The following is a 15798-nucleotide window of genomic DNA, read 5'->3' on the forward strand; positions in this document are numbered from 1 at the left end:
TGAGAGTCGGAACTGAACCAAATGCAATAGTGGAACAGCCGTTAGGAAAGATCAAATCAATGAATACAAGTCAATGTAGTACCAACTCAGTCATATGTAATAGAAGCTAAAGATGCATGAGATAAAGGAGGAGTAAGTCCCAGCAAGGAGAAATCCGGACAGTTTCCAGGAGGAAGTGTTTTTTATCTTGGGTCTGACTTTGAAGAAGGAAAGAAACGTGTTAGCAGGGAACTGCTCCCCAGGCCCCCTCAGTGAAGCGGGCACATCTGGTTCTTGCCCAGTTGTGTGGTTTTCATATTCATAGAAAAATTTCTTCCTGTCCCCTTGCCTCCCATCAGTTTGCTCTCTGAGGCCCGAGATTTCCCGCCCCCGTCTTCACAAGCCATGAGCGCCAGGTGTTTCAGCCCATCTGACAACGCGTCTTTCCCCTTTGGATTCAGGCTGGTGATATTAAATGTCGCCTGCACACCTTGACAGATGTCTTTCTTCATACCAGTCATGCCCCAGTGACTTTGCTGGGAAGAGGCACAAGCCCTCCCTCTTGTCCCCAGGGAGAAGCACAGACCCGCTCAGGTCATTGTCCTCGGATGTCTCCCAGTGGCCTGAATCCGGAGTTCAGTGCGCTCAGGATTTCTTGCAGGTGTCTTACCCTTGGGCAAGAACTCAAAACTTCAGATGGTTAGAAGGCCAGTGGGCAGCTGATTCTGACTCTAAAGAACCTTAGAAAAGTCCCTAGGTTACATGATGAAGAATAGTTTGGAAATCTTAAGGGAAAAATAAAACCATTTGAACAGAGATATTTCTCCAAGCAATCAGGCACAGAAGGGATTCTGATCGCTTAATTAGGAGACCTCCATCCATGTCGCTTCCTTCCAAGGAGTTTTATTTTGTTGTTTGGCTCTGTTTTTCTAAATTAATTCTGAAAACATATTACTGAGTTGGGGAGGAATGGGCTGAAATTACTTCCACCTGCTTCCTTCTAAGTTATGAGACCATAAGATTTTAATTTACGTGTGTATGTGCAACTATACAAGCCCACCAGCTTGCCTTATGTATAAGATATGAGCATGGTTTCAACCATCCCTCTAGGATGTTTGGGGGCCGTACTTATTGCCCCTAGGGGAGCTGAGGTGGAGGAAGAATTCCGACCTACTTTTCTAATATGCTCTGTAAGGCACGCTCCTTAAGGACCAAGGTTATCCAACTGTTTCAAAAGCTGAATTTAGAATGAGGAGAGACACTTGGCGGTGGAAAGAAGGATCTGTTCAGAGATTCTCAAAGGAAAGTTCCTCGGGGGATGAGGTCTCCAAAGACCTGCACATAATGTCACGCACTTTGTGCATTTATTTAAAGGCAACCGGCAGAGAGGATGGCAAACGTCCGGCACGGGGCTGGATCTACTGAGAAGAAGGCACTCCTTTTGTTTAGTATAAAGGTGCCCACTCCTTGCAATCTAACTTGAAAACTGAACACAGATGTGTATTTGAGCACTGCACAAAGATGCCAAGATGGGGCATAATTAGGGGCTAACGTCCAATTTAAATCCCCTTTGCAAAGCCCTGTGTCCTGGCAGGGGCAGCATCTCCCTGGAGGAAGGAACTTACTGCTTAGATGCCATGTGTCCATGTTTTACTACCTTCTTATAGTGTCTTTTTCTAATTCACCCACCCAGAGGGACACCTTTTCTTAACCTGCCCAGAAGCATTCTAGCTTCTCTAGCTCTTACCTGTTATAAGGTATCAACACACTTCCAGCATTTAAAACTTGAATACTCCTGTTAAGCGTTACAATTTAGATTTTAAAATATTTCTTCTTCTTGCAGATCCGTGGCTGTGCTAACAGAGTGCATGAGGAACAAGATGCTGGCCAAATTCTTCAGGGAACGTCAGGAAACTTTGAAACACTCACTGCCTCTGGGGTCCTATCTCTTGAAACCAGTTCAGCGGATTCTCAAGTATCATCTCCTTTTGCATGTAAGTTTCTGCCTGCGCTTGAAGGACTTTCTAGGGGATGGGGATTTTGTGTGTATATGTTAAGTTTAAGAGAAAAAAAATCAGAAAAAGCTGTGGACATATGGAAACATTTTCCACACTCATACTTTACAACTGACTAATCTGCTTTGAGGAATTAGAGATATTTATATTCTAGGCCTGCAACCTCATTGACAACAGCCAAGTAAAAAGATTCATTTTGGCTCTGATGGTGATAGGGCTTAGGAGTGACAGTTTCAGGCAGGGAGCTATCATTCATGAACAACAGATCTTTTTGTTAGGTTTTATTTTATTTCCGTGAGCCCGGATTCAGTAGGCAGTTGGGAGGGAGAGCTGTTTGTCATAGATTGGCTTGTGTAGGGGCAACAAGAAGGAGCTGAAAGGGAAGAAGACAGATGAGCAGCATGATGAATGATCTTCGAGCTGGGCTTCCCATCACTTCGGGGTCTGTTTTCTTTATATCATTTCCCATTATTTGTACAAAATTCAAGGAGACCTTAGAAACAAAAGTAGACATGGCTCTCATACATTCTCATTTCTTATCTTCTAAGGAAGCTGATAAAAATGGGAAATAGTGTTCTTGAAAGTAATTTCATTCTATAAGTAGGATTGATTGCCTTTGCAACTTGAGAAAGACGGGATAGCAGAGAGGTTGGGAGCAGGCCTCTGGGGCAAGACGGCCCAGGTTCAAATCCTGTAAATGTCCCACATTCCTGGTGCCTCGCAGGCGGTCAATAAAAATGAGCTATTATTTTTATTTTATTATTTTTAATACTGCATTAAAAATCTTTTTTAAAAAAGACTGAAATCCAGAGCTCCTATGTATATCAACATGCCTGCAATTTACATGTATCACTTTTTAAATGATTCCAGGTTTCTAACTTGGATAGGCATTCCAAGGTTGCTCAGTTCATACGCATTTAAAATTTTAAGAACGCTTTATGGCCCAACTTTACCAGAAATGTCTCAGCCTTGTCTTTTTGCCTGCCTGGCTCATCTTGGGAGAATCTTGCATCCTGTGAAGCCACATCAGGGATATTACTGTAACTGTTCGATTGGTTTTAATGACCTCTAAATTTAGTGGGATTAATTTACTAAATCAGTGTCGAAATAATTCTTTAAAAAATAATAGCTTTCCCAGGATAGATCTTTGCTGGACTCTGCTAATATGGCATTTAAAACTAGTATGTCCCAGTAATCTCTCTTTATGGCTTTCTAGACAGTAAGTCAATCAAAAGAAAAGTCTTGGACCTCTGTTACATAAGCGTGTCAGATATAACAAGTCAAGATTCTTACAGAAAGTTAACTGCTAGGAAGAACAGCCCTTACCCTCTAAATTAAAAGCTGGTGTCTTAGTTCACACTGCTATAACAAAATACCATAGACTGGCTGGCTTAGACAACAAACATTTATTTCTCACAGTTCTGGAGGCTGAAGTCCAAGATCAAGGGGCCAGCATGGTTGAGTTCTGGGTTGCACACTGCCTTCTTCTCCTCATTTCCTTGCATGGTGGAAAGAGGCAAGACTGCTCTCTGGGCTCTCTTTTATGAGGGCACTAACAACATTCACGAGGGCTCCACCCTCATGGCCTAACCAGCTCCAAAGGCCCTACCTCCTAATACCAGCACATTAGAGGTTAGGATTTCAACATATGAATTTGTGGAGGGCACAAACATTCAGCTCATAACAGCTGATAGTGAAGATAAAAGGGAAGAACAGTGGTTAGATTAATTTAAAACTAATTGCCTGGAGTTTTTTGTTTTTATAGTTGGTTTAGAGTATTCCTTCTATATCATGCACATCACTTCAAAGTTGTGTAGCCACCTGTGAAAATCCCCACAGAAATACACTCTGTACTTCTGAATCTGTCTGTTGATGAACAGGATTGCCTCTCAGACTAAAAGGAGAAATGATTATTTTTTAAAGTTTTCTCTTGATCTTGAACTTACCTGGGAGTTGTTAGTTTAGTGATACAGTTTCATAGGACCTTTCTAACAGCTGAGTCTGAGTGCAGAAAGAAAATGTAAATTCCTTTCCAGTTTCTAGCTGGATGGAAAATTTGAGGATTCAGTAAAAGTAAACAAAGTGTGACTAAAAAACAAGGAAACTAATCTTCATAATTTATACCATTAGATTCAACTTCCACCCTTGAGCTTAACATCTCTGCATGATAAGTGTCATAGGAACAGTCTAATTGACTATAATATCTTCTTACTCTTTTAGATACTTACATTGGATTTTAGATACTTAAAATTATTGTTGCTCTTTGAAGACGACACAGCTGGTTTATTTACCACCCAGCTCTCTGGTGGGCACTGTTGAGAAGATAAAGGACTAAAGGAACTATGCGGTAGTCCCTATCCTTAGACTCATAGGAGTCTAGGGACATGTGCCTTATGTACTTAAAAGAATTAGATTATAATCGTGTCCCCTTCTCATCTCCCTGGGATTGTGGAACTCCAGGGCTCAGATAAGTGCTGGTGTTACATCCTTCTGACCATCAGAGAGTGAATACTTGAACCATGAGATATCTCTCAGCACTCTGAAGGATTATCTTTAGTGAATTTCATGAACTAGTGAAAGGCTTTAAAGGCTTTAAAGCCTTGACTACATGAAAATGTCTTGCTGTATAGGTATTTTTTAAATATAATATTCATTGTTTTTTGTTCTGCTTTGTTTTGAGGCCATTACATATTAAGCCCTGTGTGTTAGTTTTGCTTCCTCTGGGAGAAAAAAAAATTATGTTTCCTATGTAGTAAGAGTGAGAACCATATTACTGAGAACTGTACTGTACTGGCCACCAGGAAGTTCAGAAATCTCCAACTATAATATCAACTCTCTTATCTATTATAATCACTCTAATATCTCTGTGAGACTTAATGGCCCATATACTTGTTTTGTTTCATCCTCCTTGTCAGATTCCTCCTTGTGCGATTCTCATCAACTTCTATTTTTCCTAGCTCTATTCTTATTCGTATCTTACCATTTTGTTGTAGGTATTTCTGGTAGTTATCTCAGAATCTTAAGGAAAGATGATAGTGTGTAAATAAGCAAAAATAAAATGAGAAACTAATCACAGAAGTGCCTTTTGTTTCATTGAGTATATAAGAAAAAGATTTTGAAAATAACTAGGGTTGGGTGTTTTGGTTTTTTTTTTAAAGGAAATAGAAAATCACCTTGACAAGGACACAGAAGGCTACGATGTGGTGCTTGATGCTATAGACACGATGCAGCGAGTAGCCTGGCACATCAACGACATGAAGCGGAAGCACGAACACGCTGTCCGGTTACAGGTGAGGCCTCAGGGCGGCAGTGCCTGGTGGGGCTGCCGCCCTATGACTTGTTATCATTTCCCAAATCAGATATTAAGGCTGTTCAGTGTTGTACGTCATTCATGGCCTTCATCATAGATCTCCTTGAGAAAAGATCAGGACATCGATAATACCAATCATTGTTTACTGGCTATTAAAGAGAAAGGTACATTGTAACGTTCAAACTAATAGTTTGCTCATAGCCCCTTCCGTGACCCAAATTAAAAATTTGAGTCTCCCAAGGCTTTATTTTATATTAATTACCAATAAGCAATTCTTGCTGAAAGCAACTCTCTCCAAACTGCTTTTTGTTTTTATAAATTTATTTCTTTCGGGCTGTGTTGGGTCTTTGTTGCTGTGCACGGACTTTCTCTAGTTGCGGCGAGCGGGGGCTACTCTTCGTTGCGGTGCACAGGCTTCTCATTGTGGTGGCTTCTCTTGTTGCGGAGCATGGGCTCTAGGCACGCGGACTTCAGTAGTTGTGGCTCACGGGTTCTAGAGCGCAGGGTCAGTAGTTGAGGCACACGGGCTTAGTTGCTCCGCAGCACATGGGATCCTCCTGGACCAGGGCTCGAACCCGTGTCCCCTGCATTGGCAGGTGGATTCTTAACGACTGCGCCACCAGGGAAGCCCTCCAAACTGTTTAAAGGGGTTTTAAGCCTCTGTTCCTCTCTCACTAGTTCATGCAAAATCATGAGGTGGCGAACAGGTGGTGATGGGACAGGGGACTCACAGGAAGGAGAGCTAAGTCTGAAACCAGGTCCTTGGCAGTTTCACTGGGGAGGAGACTCACCACTGCATTTTAGATTCCTCACTTTTAAAATAAGACACGTTTACTAAGGTCCCTTCCATTGTCAACATTTTGAGCCCTAAATTCCTGGGAACTTTGGATAGATGCTAAGTCGGCAGTCATGTCCTTGGCATCTCAAAAGATGCATTATTTAAAAACAAAAGGTCACGTGGGCCCAGAGGCTAGTCCTAAGCTCCTTGTTGCCCCTGGAGTAAAAGCAAAGCCCAGGGTGACTCCATGCTATGCAAAGCACCTACATCTGACTCAGGAGGGAACAGAGCTATGCTCTTCAGGCCATACCTCCGAACAAAACTCAAGGTTTCGGGACTTCCGTGGTGGCACAGTGGTTAGGAATCCACCTGCCAATGCAGGGGGACACGGGTTCGAGCCCTGGTCTGGAAGATCCCACATGCCGTGGAGCAACTAAGCCCGCGTGCCACAACTACTGAAGCCCACACGCCTAGAGCCCATGGTCCGCAACAAGAGAAGCCACCACAATGAGAAGCCCGCGCACCGCAACGAAAAGTAACCCCCACTCGCCGCAACTAGAGAAAGCCTGTGCACAGCAGTGAAGACCCAATGCAGTCAAAAAAACAAAAAACAAACAAAAAAAACCTCTAGGTCTCATCTATAGGCAGCCAGAGTGTGGTATGATGCAGTTGACTATCAAAAATCAAAGGAAGATGATATTATTTTTATTTTTTTTATTCATTTATTTTTGGCCACGTTGGGTCTTCGTTGCTGCGCACGGGCTTTCTCTAGTTGCAGCGAGCAGGGGCTACTCTTTGTTGCGGTGCGCCAGCTTCTCATTGTGGTGGCTTCTCTTGCTGCAGAGCACAGGCTCTAGGCACGTGAGCTTCAGTAGTTGTGGCACATGGGCTCAGTAGTTGTGGCTCGCGGGCTCTGGAGCGCAGGCTCAGTAGTTGTGGCGTGTGGGCTTAGTTGCTCTGCAGCATGTGGGATCTTCCCGGACCAGGGCTCGAACCTGTGTCCCCTGCACTGGCAAGCAGATTCTTAACCACTGCACCACCCGGGAAGTCCAGAGGAAGAGGACATTCTAATCTTCCAGGCCATATCTGCTTTGTGTAGCAGTAAGAAAGGTTTTATGCTTCATCATTCAAGTGTTTTGTGGTATAACGTCAGACATAACGTGTGTTAGATATTTAGAAATGGCTAAATGACTAGTTTTTCATAGCTTAAGAGTCTGTCAAGCAGTCTGAAGACACCACTAAATCAGGCTCTGGCTCAGACTTACCTCCATTTCTACCTTTAACCAATGAAGTTTTAAGGGGTTTTATGGGCTGCTTAATTAAGTGCTGTTTGTGAATGTTTTCATTTTTCCAAAATAACAACATCAGCTTCCTTTAAAAACGTTGATAGGGATGTACAATAAATCCTAAAGAAACTTCAAAGTCATGCTATTGATATTTATGAAGTTCCATTAAAAACACAGTGGTGAAGAAACATTCATTTCCTTTCCCCAGATGAATGGGATTAATATCAGGAAATTTCTGAGAAGATGTATCTTGTGTGATTTTCCTCAGGCTTTCATTTTGCGTTACTTATATGTGGTGTGAGTTCAATTTCTGGAAAGGGGTTTTTCAGGTCAGTAGCTCTGAAGGTGTTCGTCCAGAGAATGGGGGTGAGCACATCATGAGAAGGATAGCTGAGAAGGCCACACACCAGCAACCTCTTTACCTGGCTTTTGAAAGACAGTTCCACTGCCTCAGTAGAGGGATTGTGGAGGGATGGAAAGAAGTCATTGGCAACCCGTCAATTAACAACTTGATTCATTTCTGTTAACCCTTAAGTGACACCAGCCGTAAATGCAGATTTATGTCATGGAAAGCAGACACATCAGACACCATGCAGGGCCCTTAGACCTGTCGCAGGTATTTAGACACCATTCTTGAGGCTCAACAAATGGGCCGGGCTTCCCTGGTGGTGCAGTGGTTGAGAGTCTGCCTGCCGATGCAGGGGACACAGGTTCGTGCCCCGGTCTGGAAAGATCCCACATGCCGCAGAGCGGCTGGGCCCGTGAGCCATGGCCACTGAGCCTGCATGTCCGGAGCCAGTGCTCCACAACGGGAGAGGCCACAACAGTGAGAGGCCCGCGTACCGCAAAAAAATAAAAAAAAAAATTTTTTAATGGGCCCCTGTGTCTTCGCCGTCTTGCCTTCCCACCTCCTGTTTAATCACAGGGAACGTTCACTGTTTCAGGAGATACAGAGTTTGCTCACCAACTGGAAGGGGCCAGACCTGACCAGCTATGGGGAGCTAGTTCTCGAGGGGACCTTCCGCCTCCAGCGGGCCAAGAATGAGCGGACGCTCTTCCTCTTTGACAAGCTGCTTCTCATCACCAAGAAGAGAGATGACACGTTTACGTACAAAGCTCACATCCTGGTAGGTCCGAATAGAGGTGCCGGGCGAGGACTGGGGCGCTGGTTCCATCCTCTTGCGAGCCTGCCTCCCCCTCTCTGCCCGCCCCTCCAGTGCGGCAACCTCATGCTGGTGGAAGTGATTCCAAAGGAGCCCCTCAGCTTCAGCGTCTTCCACTACCAGAACCCCAAGCTGCAGCACACCGTGCAGGTACCAGCACTCCCTCGCCTCCCTGCCCTTGTGCGTCATGCCTGAAGGCCTTTGCAGGACTTTGTGGCCACCCCACGTGTGTGCCGTCCAGTCGGAGGGTCTTAGGAGTGTCTGTGTCTTGTGACTGGTGGGGTGGCATGACTGTCCACATCTCCTCCTGGTAGGCGAAGTCTCAGCAAGACAAACGCCTGTGGGTTCTGCACCTGAAGAGGCTGATCCTGGAGAATCATGCGGCGAAGATTCCAGCTAAGGTAAGACCGTGAGGGCAGCAAACAGTAAAACTGAAAGGAATTCAAGTCCCAGAAAGACAGCCTGACGGCAGCAAATGTGCATCTTCAAAATTAAGACAGTTGAGAGACAGGCTACGTAAGGATCAACCGAACCAGCCATTGGTACTGAAAAGATTCATATGTAGGGAGACTCGGTGGAAAGTTTTTGGTTTGTTGTTGTTGTTCCTTTTGAGGCTTGAAAGAAGAAACATAAGGCAAAGACTGTAAGGGAATTTCTAGAGAACTAGTAGAAAATAAAGGCAGTTATGAGAATTATTCAAAGGTGTGCTAAGCACCTAGGGTGAATAAAGCTGGCTGAGGCTCTGTGGGAAGCAAGACCCAGACTCAGCCGTGAAGGAATTTGCAGACCAGGGAGCTGGTCATATAAATGATATGATGAATTAATAGAGGTGTAAGCCAAGTATTGTGGAAGAATAACGTGTTCGATTTTACAGTCAAGTGAGGAGAGGAAGGAAAATGCCTGTTTCCTCAGTCTTGAAGGATGAGGAATTTTTTTATTAAGTGGAGGAAAAGAAAAAGGGGAAACCAAGCTGAGAGAACAGCATAAACAAAAAACAAGAAGGTGTGAACAGGGGCCCTGTGTTCACAGCACACAGAGTGTGCCCGGACGGAAAGGTCGAGTCCTCAGGAGATGCAGTGGGACGTAAGACTAGAAAAGTGGAAAGCAGTCAGCCAGCCTTTGAAGGGTTTTGAACACAAACACTGAGGAGCCTGGGTTTTTGTGGTGGGAAACTACTGAAGGCTTTGGCGGTGGGGGCGTGGCATGGGCCGCCCTGTGCTCTGAGAGTGTAACTTTGGGACAGTGTGACGGTTCAGCTGGTGGAGTGTGAGTGGCGGCAGGAGAAGAATTAGCAGGCTTCCACAGTGGCCTAGAAGAGAGACGAGGGGCACTGCCAGGGAGCATAAGAGAGCGGGGAGACGCAGAGCCCATCGTGGAAGCAGAGGGAACGGGATTTTGCCCACCAAGTGCATGAGGAGAGGGAGAAATAAAAGTCAAGGATGAGTCAGGAGCTGAGCCAAGAGGAGGGTGTTGTGAGTTCCAAGACGGGTTGCCCAGGGGAGGGACCGATTGGGTGGGCCTGAGAGGGAGCAGCAGGGACACGTGTGCAGGGGCGGCTCAGCTGCAGGGAGAGACGCAGGTCTCTCCACACAGCCAGTCACCGAAGCCCCGAGATTTGATAGGAGGACCCACACAAACGTGTAAAGGAAAGACGGACCCCTGGGAATCCCAACATCTAAGTGACCAGCAAGGGCTGGGGGATTTGCAGAAGAACCAAAGGAAGAGCAGCCAAATGAGGCAGTAAGAAAAGCGAAGGAGAAAAGTGTGGTAACAAAGGAAGGAAAGTCACTGGGAAAGAGTGGAGTAACCATCTCAAAGCCTGCAGAGATGAAGACGGATTCAAACAGAAAAGTAGATATCAGATTTGGCAACTAAGAGATAAGGGAGAGAGGGCAGTGGGTTGACAAGAAAGGGAGAAATAAGGAACAGACTGGGTGTAGCCTTCTTTTTTAAACAAAGTTCAGAAGAGACAAATGGTGGTAGTTTGAGGGGTGGTAAGATCAAAGCAAGACGCTTTGCCCTCGTGAAGAATATGGTGGACATGTAGGCTAAGGGGACAGGGAAAGGGAACAGGAGACGGTAAAGATAAGAGGTGGGACACCCCTTGGAATGTGACTCCAGGGAGATGGCAGAATAGGATCATCCTTAACCCCCAAGTTTCGGGAATGGGGGCATGTACTGTAAATATAGTCTAATAAAAACATTAGGGCTTCCCTGGTGGCACAGTGGTTGAGAGTCCGCCTGCCGATGCAGGGGACACGGGTTCATGCCCCGGTCCGGGAAGATCTCACATGCCGCGGAGTGGCTGGGCCCATGAGCCATGGCCGCTGAGCCTGCGCGTCCGGAGCCTGTGCTCTGCAATGGGAGAGGCCACAACAGTGACAGGCCTGCGTACCGCAAAAACAAACAAACAAAAAAAAACCCACATTAGGTTGTGAACTTGATGCTGGAAACTCAAAACTTCTTATTTACTGAAAAAGTATGCAAGAACGGCTAATGCACACCTCCATATGTTTGCAATATGGCTTTTGAAAACATTTAAAGGATAGAAGTAATCCCATTGGTCTTAGGAACCAAAAAATTGGTGCAGCTCCATACAAAAGTAATAAATCTATTTGCCTCTTCTACACCAATTACACTATTTATATTCACTTTACCAGTAGGTATAGGGGTTAGTCTTGGAAAGGGTCGGAAACATCTTCCCTGAGCTGGGGGAGAAGAAAAATGAGAAAGGATCAACTTTGAAGTGGACTTGAGGGAACTTAAAGGGTTTGCCTTCACTGAAGTTGGTGGTAACAGCTTCTACTGGGTGAGTGAAGCAAAGATGGGGCTGGATGTCTGAGGGAAAGTGGAGGGGTTCAGAACCTGTGCTAAAGAACACAGGCTAGGGACTTCCCTGGTGGCGCAGTGGCTAAGAATCCGCCTGCCATTGCAGGGGACACGGGTTCGATCCCTGATCCAGGAAGATCCCACATGCCGCAGAGCAACTAAGCCCGTGCACCACAACTGCTGAGCCTGCGCTCTAGAGCCTGTGAGCCACAACTACTGAGCGCATGAGCCACAACAACTGAAGCCCACGTGCCTAGAGCCCATACTCCACATAAAGAGAAGCCACTGCAATGAGAAGCCCACACACCGCAACGAAGAGTAGCCCCCGCTCGCCGCATCTAGAGAAAGCCCGTGCGCAGCAACCAAGACCCAATGCAGCCAAAAATAAATAACTTAAAAAAAACCCACAAAAACTAAAAAGAAAGAAAGAAAGAACACAAGCTAGCAAGTCAGTAGGGATGACTACAGTAATCTGTGAAAGGATCCTAGGCCCACTGAAGCCGGCCACCATGAATGTGTGTGTTGATCCAGCAACTCAACACTAGTGTCGAGGAGCCCTGGGGCGCATGTGGGTTCCCCAAGGCTGAAGACAGGCAGAGTGGTGAGGGTGAAGGTTAAGTGGGCAAGGGAAGACAGTGCCACCCAGCATCCGACCTGCAGTGACGGAGCATGATTTCCAGGCTGAGTGGAGAGTGAAACCAACCGGGAAAATAGGCACAGGTTGAAGGATAAGTCAGAGAACTGGTTCAGCAAGAGTTAAGGTGGAGAGATGGAAAATACAGAGATGTGTAATTGAAGAGGGGACTTGTGGAGTCCTGCGGAAAGGGAGGGCGCTTCTGGGTGATGATGAGGCTCTGGGGGCGGCTATGATTGTGTGTTGCTGTTCTGGAGTGGAGGGAAGAGTGATCAGAAGTAAAGTGACAAAGAACTAAGGTGAGGGTGGAGAATGGACATCCACGCGTGTGTGGGGAGATGGTCCGTGCCCAGGCGAGGAGGACTGAAGTGGAGCCGTAAATGGGATGATGCTCGTGAGAGTAGAACTGGGTGGAAAATAAGGAGATCTGAGATTTCTGAGAAAGGAAAGTCTATTTGCTCTTTGCATAGTTTTTGAAAAGTATCTGAAACTTGTTCTCAGGGGCTATCAGCAGTGATTTGGTGCCCAGGAAATGAATGTGCATAGGTGTGTGCTTTGACTTAAGCATGAGTCGCATCTCATCAAGGTGTTCCGAAGTGTCAGGTAGCTCATGCAGAGAGGCAACTGCATTTGCTTCATGGTTAGTCACTTGTTTGCTGGCCTGGTGACTTGCAATGCCCTTCTGAGCAATGGCAGTGTGTCTTTGATTTGCCCCACCTGTAGTTTACCTGTCCCTGGGAAAATCAAAACTGCCAAAGGGCTTCTGAAAAGCAGTTATTGGCCATTACAAAATGAAAAGAGCTTACAGACCTTCCTCTTTCTCCCACACTAGGGGTGTGTATTCCAAGCAGTTTTCCCTTTATGTTTTATAACGGTTAACAGAGTCACAGTAGAATTGTGCTTTTTTTTGTCCAAGTTCCTGACCCTTTTAGATGTAAATAGATGTAAACATTCTATTTCTTTTAGCTACAGCTTCTTGAGCACACATACACTGTGCTGAGTACTTTATATTCTTATTTCACCCTTAGCAAAACACCTTACGAGAAAGGTCTTATTCTCCCCATTCTAGAGAAATAAAAACAGAGACTCAGAGACGGAAAGTAAACTGCCCAAGTTTATGCAACTAGTATACGACTGAGCCCAGATTCAAACCCAGTTCTTCCTGGATCCAAAGTTGATCTTAACCACATAATTCCTAGAGAAAATGAAAACACACTTATTTAATATACTTTATCCACTCTGAGCTTACGATAATTTTCTATTTTATTTAAGCAGGATTATTACTAAGTTGAAGTTTTCTCTCTTCTCAAGACTGTTTCTTAAGTTATTTTCTTGAAGCTTTCAAACTATATTTACTCCTATCAAATAAAAGAATTACATAATGGGAACAAACATCAAAAAATGTACCGCCGTTCTACTGTTAACACAGCTGTAGAGGTTAGGTTCCTCGTGACCTCCTTCCATTCCTTTAATTCAGTGATAGTCTCTGGCTGACCCCTAGTGGAAAAATGTGGGAATAGACTTTTTTTGAAATTAAATGTCGAGACAAGAAAAAAAATACTGAGTTCTCGAAGTCAAGTTTCTAGATACCAAGAAACTTTCTGGAAATTAGCCATATGGCCCATCTATACACATGGTATATAAACTAAATTTCGTCCAGATTAGTTGGGAATAAGGTTCAGGTAGAGACTGTTGCATTTCATATATTCGCATGGTTCTGCCAATGCACTTCACGGAAACTGAGCTAACGTTTGTGTCTGAAATTAACTTCAACTAGTAACCTCAAACTCTGAATGTATGATAGAAATATCAGTGTCATAAAAATCTAAGCATTTGTTTTCTCAAAACTAAGGTGACTGCATTGTTTTGTGGGTTTATTTTTTTTTTTTTGGTTGCCCCTGAGCCCAGATGTTTTTACTGTGATATCATCACATACTGTGACAAAGTATTAGTAAAATTATTTTTAAAGTTATTTTTAGCATAATGTTTGTAGGTTCCATTACACTACCCTGAAAAATGAAAATGACATGAAAGTGGCGAGAAAACCTACCTACTTTTTTTCTTCTTTGAATCCTCAGGCAAGATGATTCATGTTAAGGCCATTAACTTATCTTTTCACTGTTCCCTAAACATTGATAACATATGGCAATAATTACACAAAAAGAAGCCTCAAAGCAAAGCAATAAAGTTCGGAAGCTGGGTGGGGGGGTTAAGTCGGGGAGAAGTATGCAGAGAAAGCAAGAGTCAGGGTCATCAGGGCCAGTCCCCTGCAGGAGTAAATGGTAACTAACTTGGGTTGAGTGCCTGTCATTTGGTCCTGGTAGCGACTTTGAAAGGTCTCTCCTATCTTACCATCTTACGGTCAAGAAGCACATGCAGGAATGTGAGAGCACCTGCCTAGTTAAGTGCTAAAGCCAGGATCACAAACCATGTCCTCCAGGGTCCTTCTCCCACACCGCAGCTCTTTCTCCCTCTCTGGGAGATTCTAGGGCACACACAAGTGATGGTAGGTACAGGGGTGCTGGGAGTGTCAGCTGATGATAATTGCATAATATTTTGAAGGACAGAGGAAGTGTCCAGCAACTATTTTGCATTCAGCTAAGAAGATTTATAATGCCCCAATGATACGGGGAGGGCTGCTGGTATAGATCCTAGGCCCTACCCCTTGAGCCTTTGGTTCCATAGATCAGGGCTGGATTCAGTAGACTAGGGTTGGGTAGCAGGAATCTAGATTTTGATACGCTGCTCAGCCAGGTTTTTGAACCTTCAGTGGAAGTTTCTCTCTCCCTCTTATTTTCCCTTCCTCCTCCTCCTCCCTGCCTGTGTCTCCTTCCCCTTCCCTCTCCCTCCTTCCCTCCCTCTTTCCCTCCCTCCTTCCCTTCCTTCTTTCCAGGTGAGGGCTGTAAGCTTAGCTCTGGGGCACCAGTGGTGCAGCATCTACCACCCACACGAGGACGCTCATGTGTTGGAATCCCTTGAACTATGTGTTAATGCCTAAAAGAAATGAGTTTTGTCTTTTTTTTAAGCTTTTCCAAAACCACTCATTCAGGTGGGATAAGACCTGTATTAGGATTGGTAGTTTAAAGAAGAAACAAAAAAAGGTCATTGCAATTATAGCTACACCTCTTTCTTTCAGGCCAAGCAAGCAATACTTGAAATGGATGCCATTCGTAAGTTTTGTTTTCTACACAATTTGAAATCTCATTGTCTCCTTGTATCTCTCAAGTTTCTACAAGTTTATGGCAAATGTCAATTGTGAGAAAGTAGCAGCTCTCTATTCACTGTTTTAACAAACAGAGCCAGCAGACAGTATACCCTCTTCCTAAGCCATTGGCTTGTTTCTACCATGATTTCTCGGTTCATCTGTGAGCTCCCCGATGGCTTGCCACTGGTCTCTGCATCAACTCACAATGTAAGATATGCTTCCAGGGTCACCCTTGCCCCACCTCTGCCACCACCAAAAATGAAGGTCCCACAGTGCATTTCCCACCTCACTCCATTAGCAGAAAATCTATGTTGATTATCTGCAATAATCACGCTAACTAGATAGGTATTGGTTCTCCAGATGCAGGTCACATTTTAAAATTACAACTGCCCCACATACGTTATTGTGTCTCTGGACTTCTCATAGCAGTCAGAGAATAAATATAAGTGAGGTCTTATAAAATAAGACCTGTTTGAAGCACTTATCACATCCTTGTTATCTCCCAGATTATATAGAATTTAAAAAGAAGCAATAGCTTTCAAGACTTACAGCCAGGTGTGACAGAAACTTTTACTTAAAACTTTCTAAATAACTTACTT

At 44.6% G+C, this 15798-nt stretch overlaps 1 protein-coding gene across 3 annotated transcripts in view; it reads left to right on the plus strand.

The window, feature by feature from the left end:
- The window catches only part of PLEKHG1 (pleckstrin homology and RhoGEF domain containing G1), a gene marked incomplete at its 5' end in the record, with an annotated part of 91061 nt that overhangs the window by 57070 nt on the left and 18193 nt on the right, over nucleotides 1-15798 (plus strand). For all 3 annotated transcript variants that reach the window (XM_079716388.1, XM_079716389.1, XM_079716390.1), the window contains 6 exons: nucleotides 1823-1973; nucleotides 5153-5284; nucleotides 8313-8495; nucleotides 8586-8681; nucleotides 8846-8932; nucleotides 15131-15164. In XM_079716388.1, coding sequence (XP_079572514.1) covers nucleotides 1823-1973; nucleotides 5153-5284; nucleotides 8313-8495; nucleotides 8586-8681; nucleotides 8846-8932; nucleotides 15131-15164 — 683 coding nt within the window. The remainder of the gene's footprint in view (nucleotides 1-1822; nucleotides 1974-5152; nucleotides 5285-8312; nucleotides 8496-8585; nucleotides 8682-8845; nucleotides 8933-15130; nucleotides 15165-15798) is intronic.

The sequence above is a fragment of the Hyperoodon ampullatus genome (genome assembly GCF_949752795.1).
Source record: "Hyperoodon ampullatus genome assembly, chromosome: 12".
Classification (NCBI taxonomy): Eukaryota; Metazoa; Chordata; class Mammalia; order Artiodactyla; family Ziphiidae; genus Hyperoodon; species Hyperoodon ampullatus.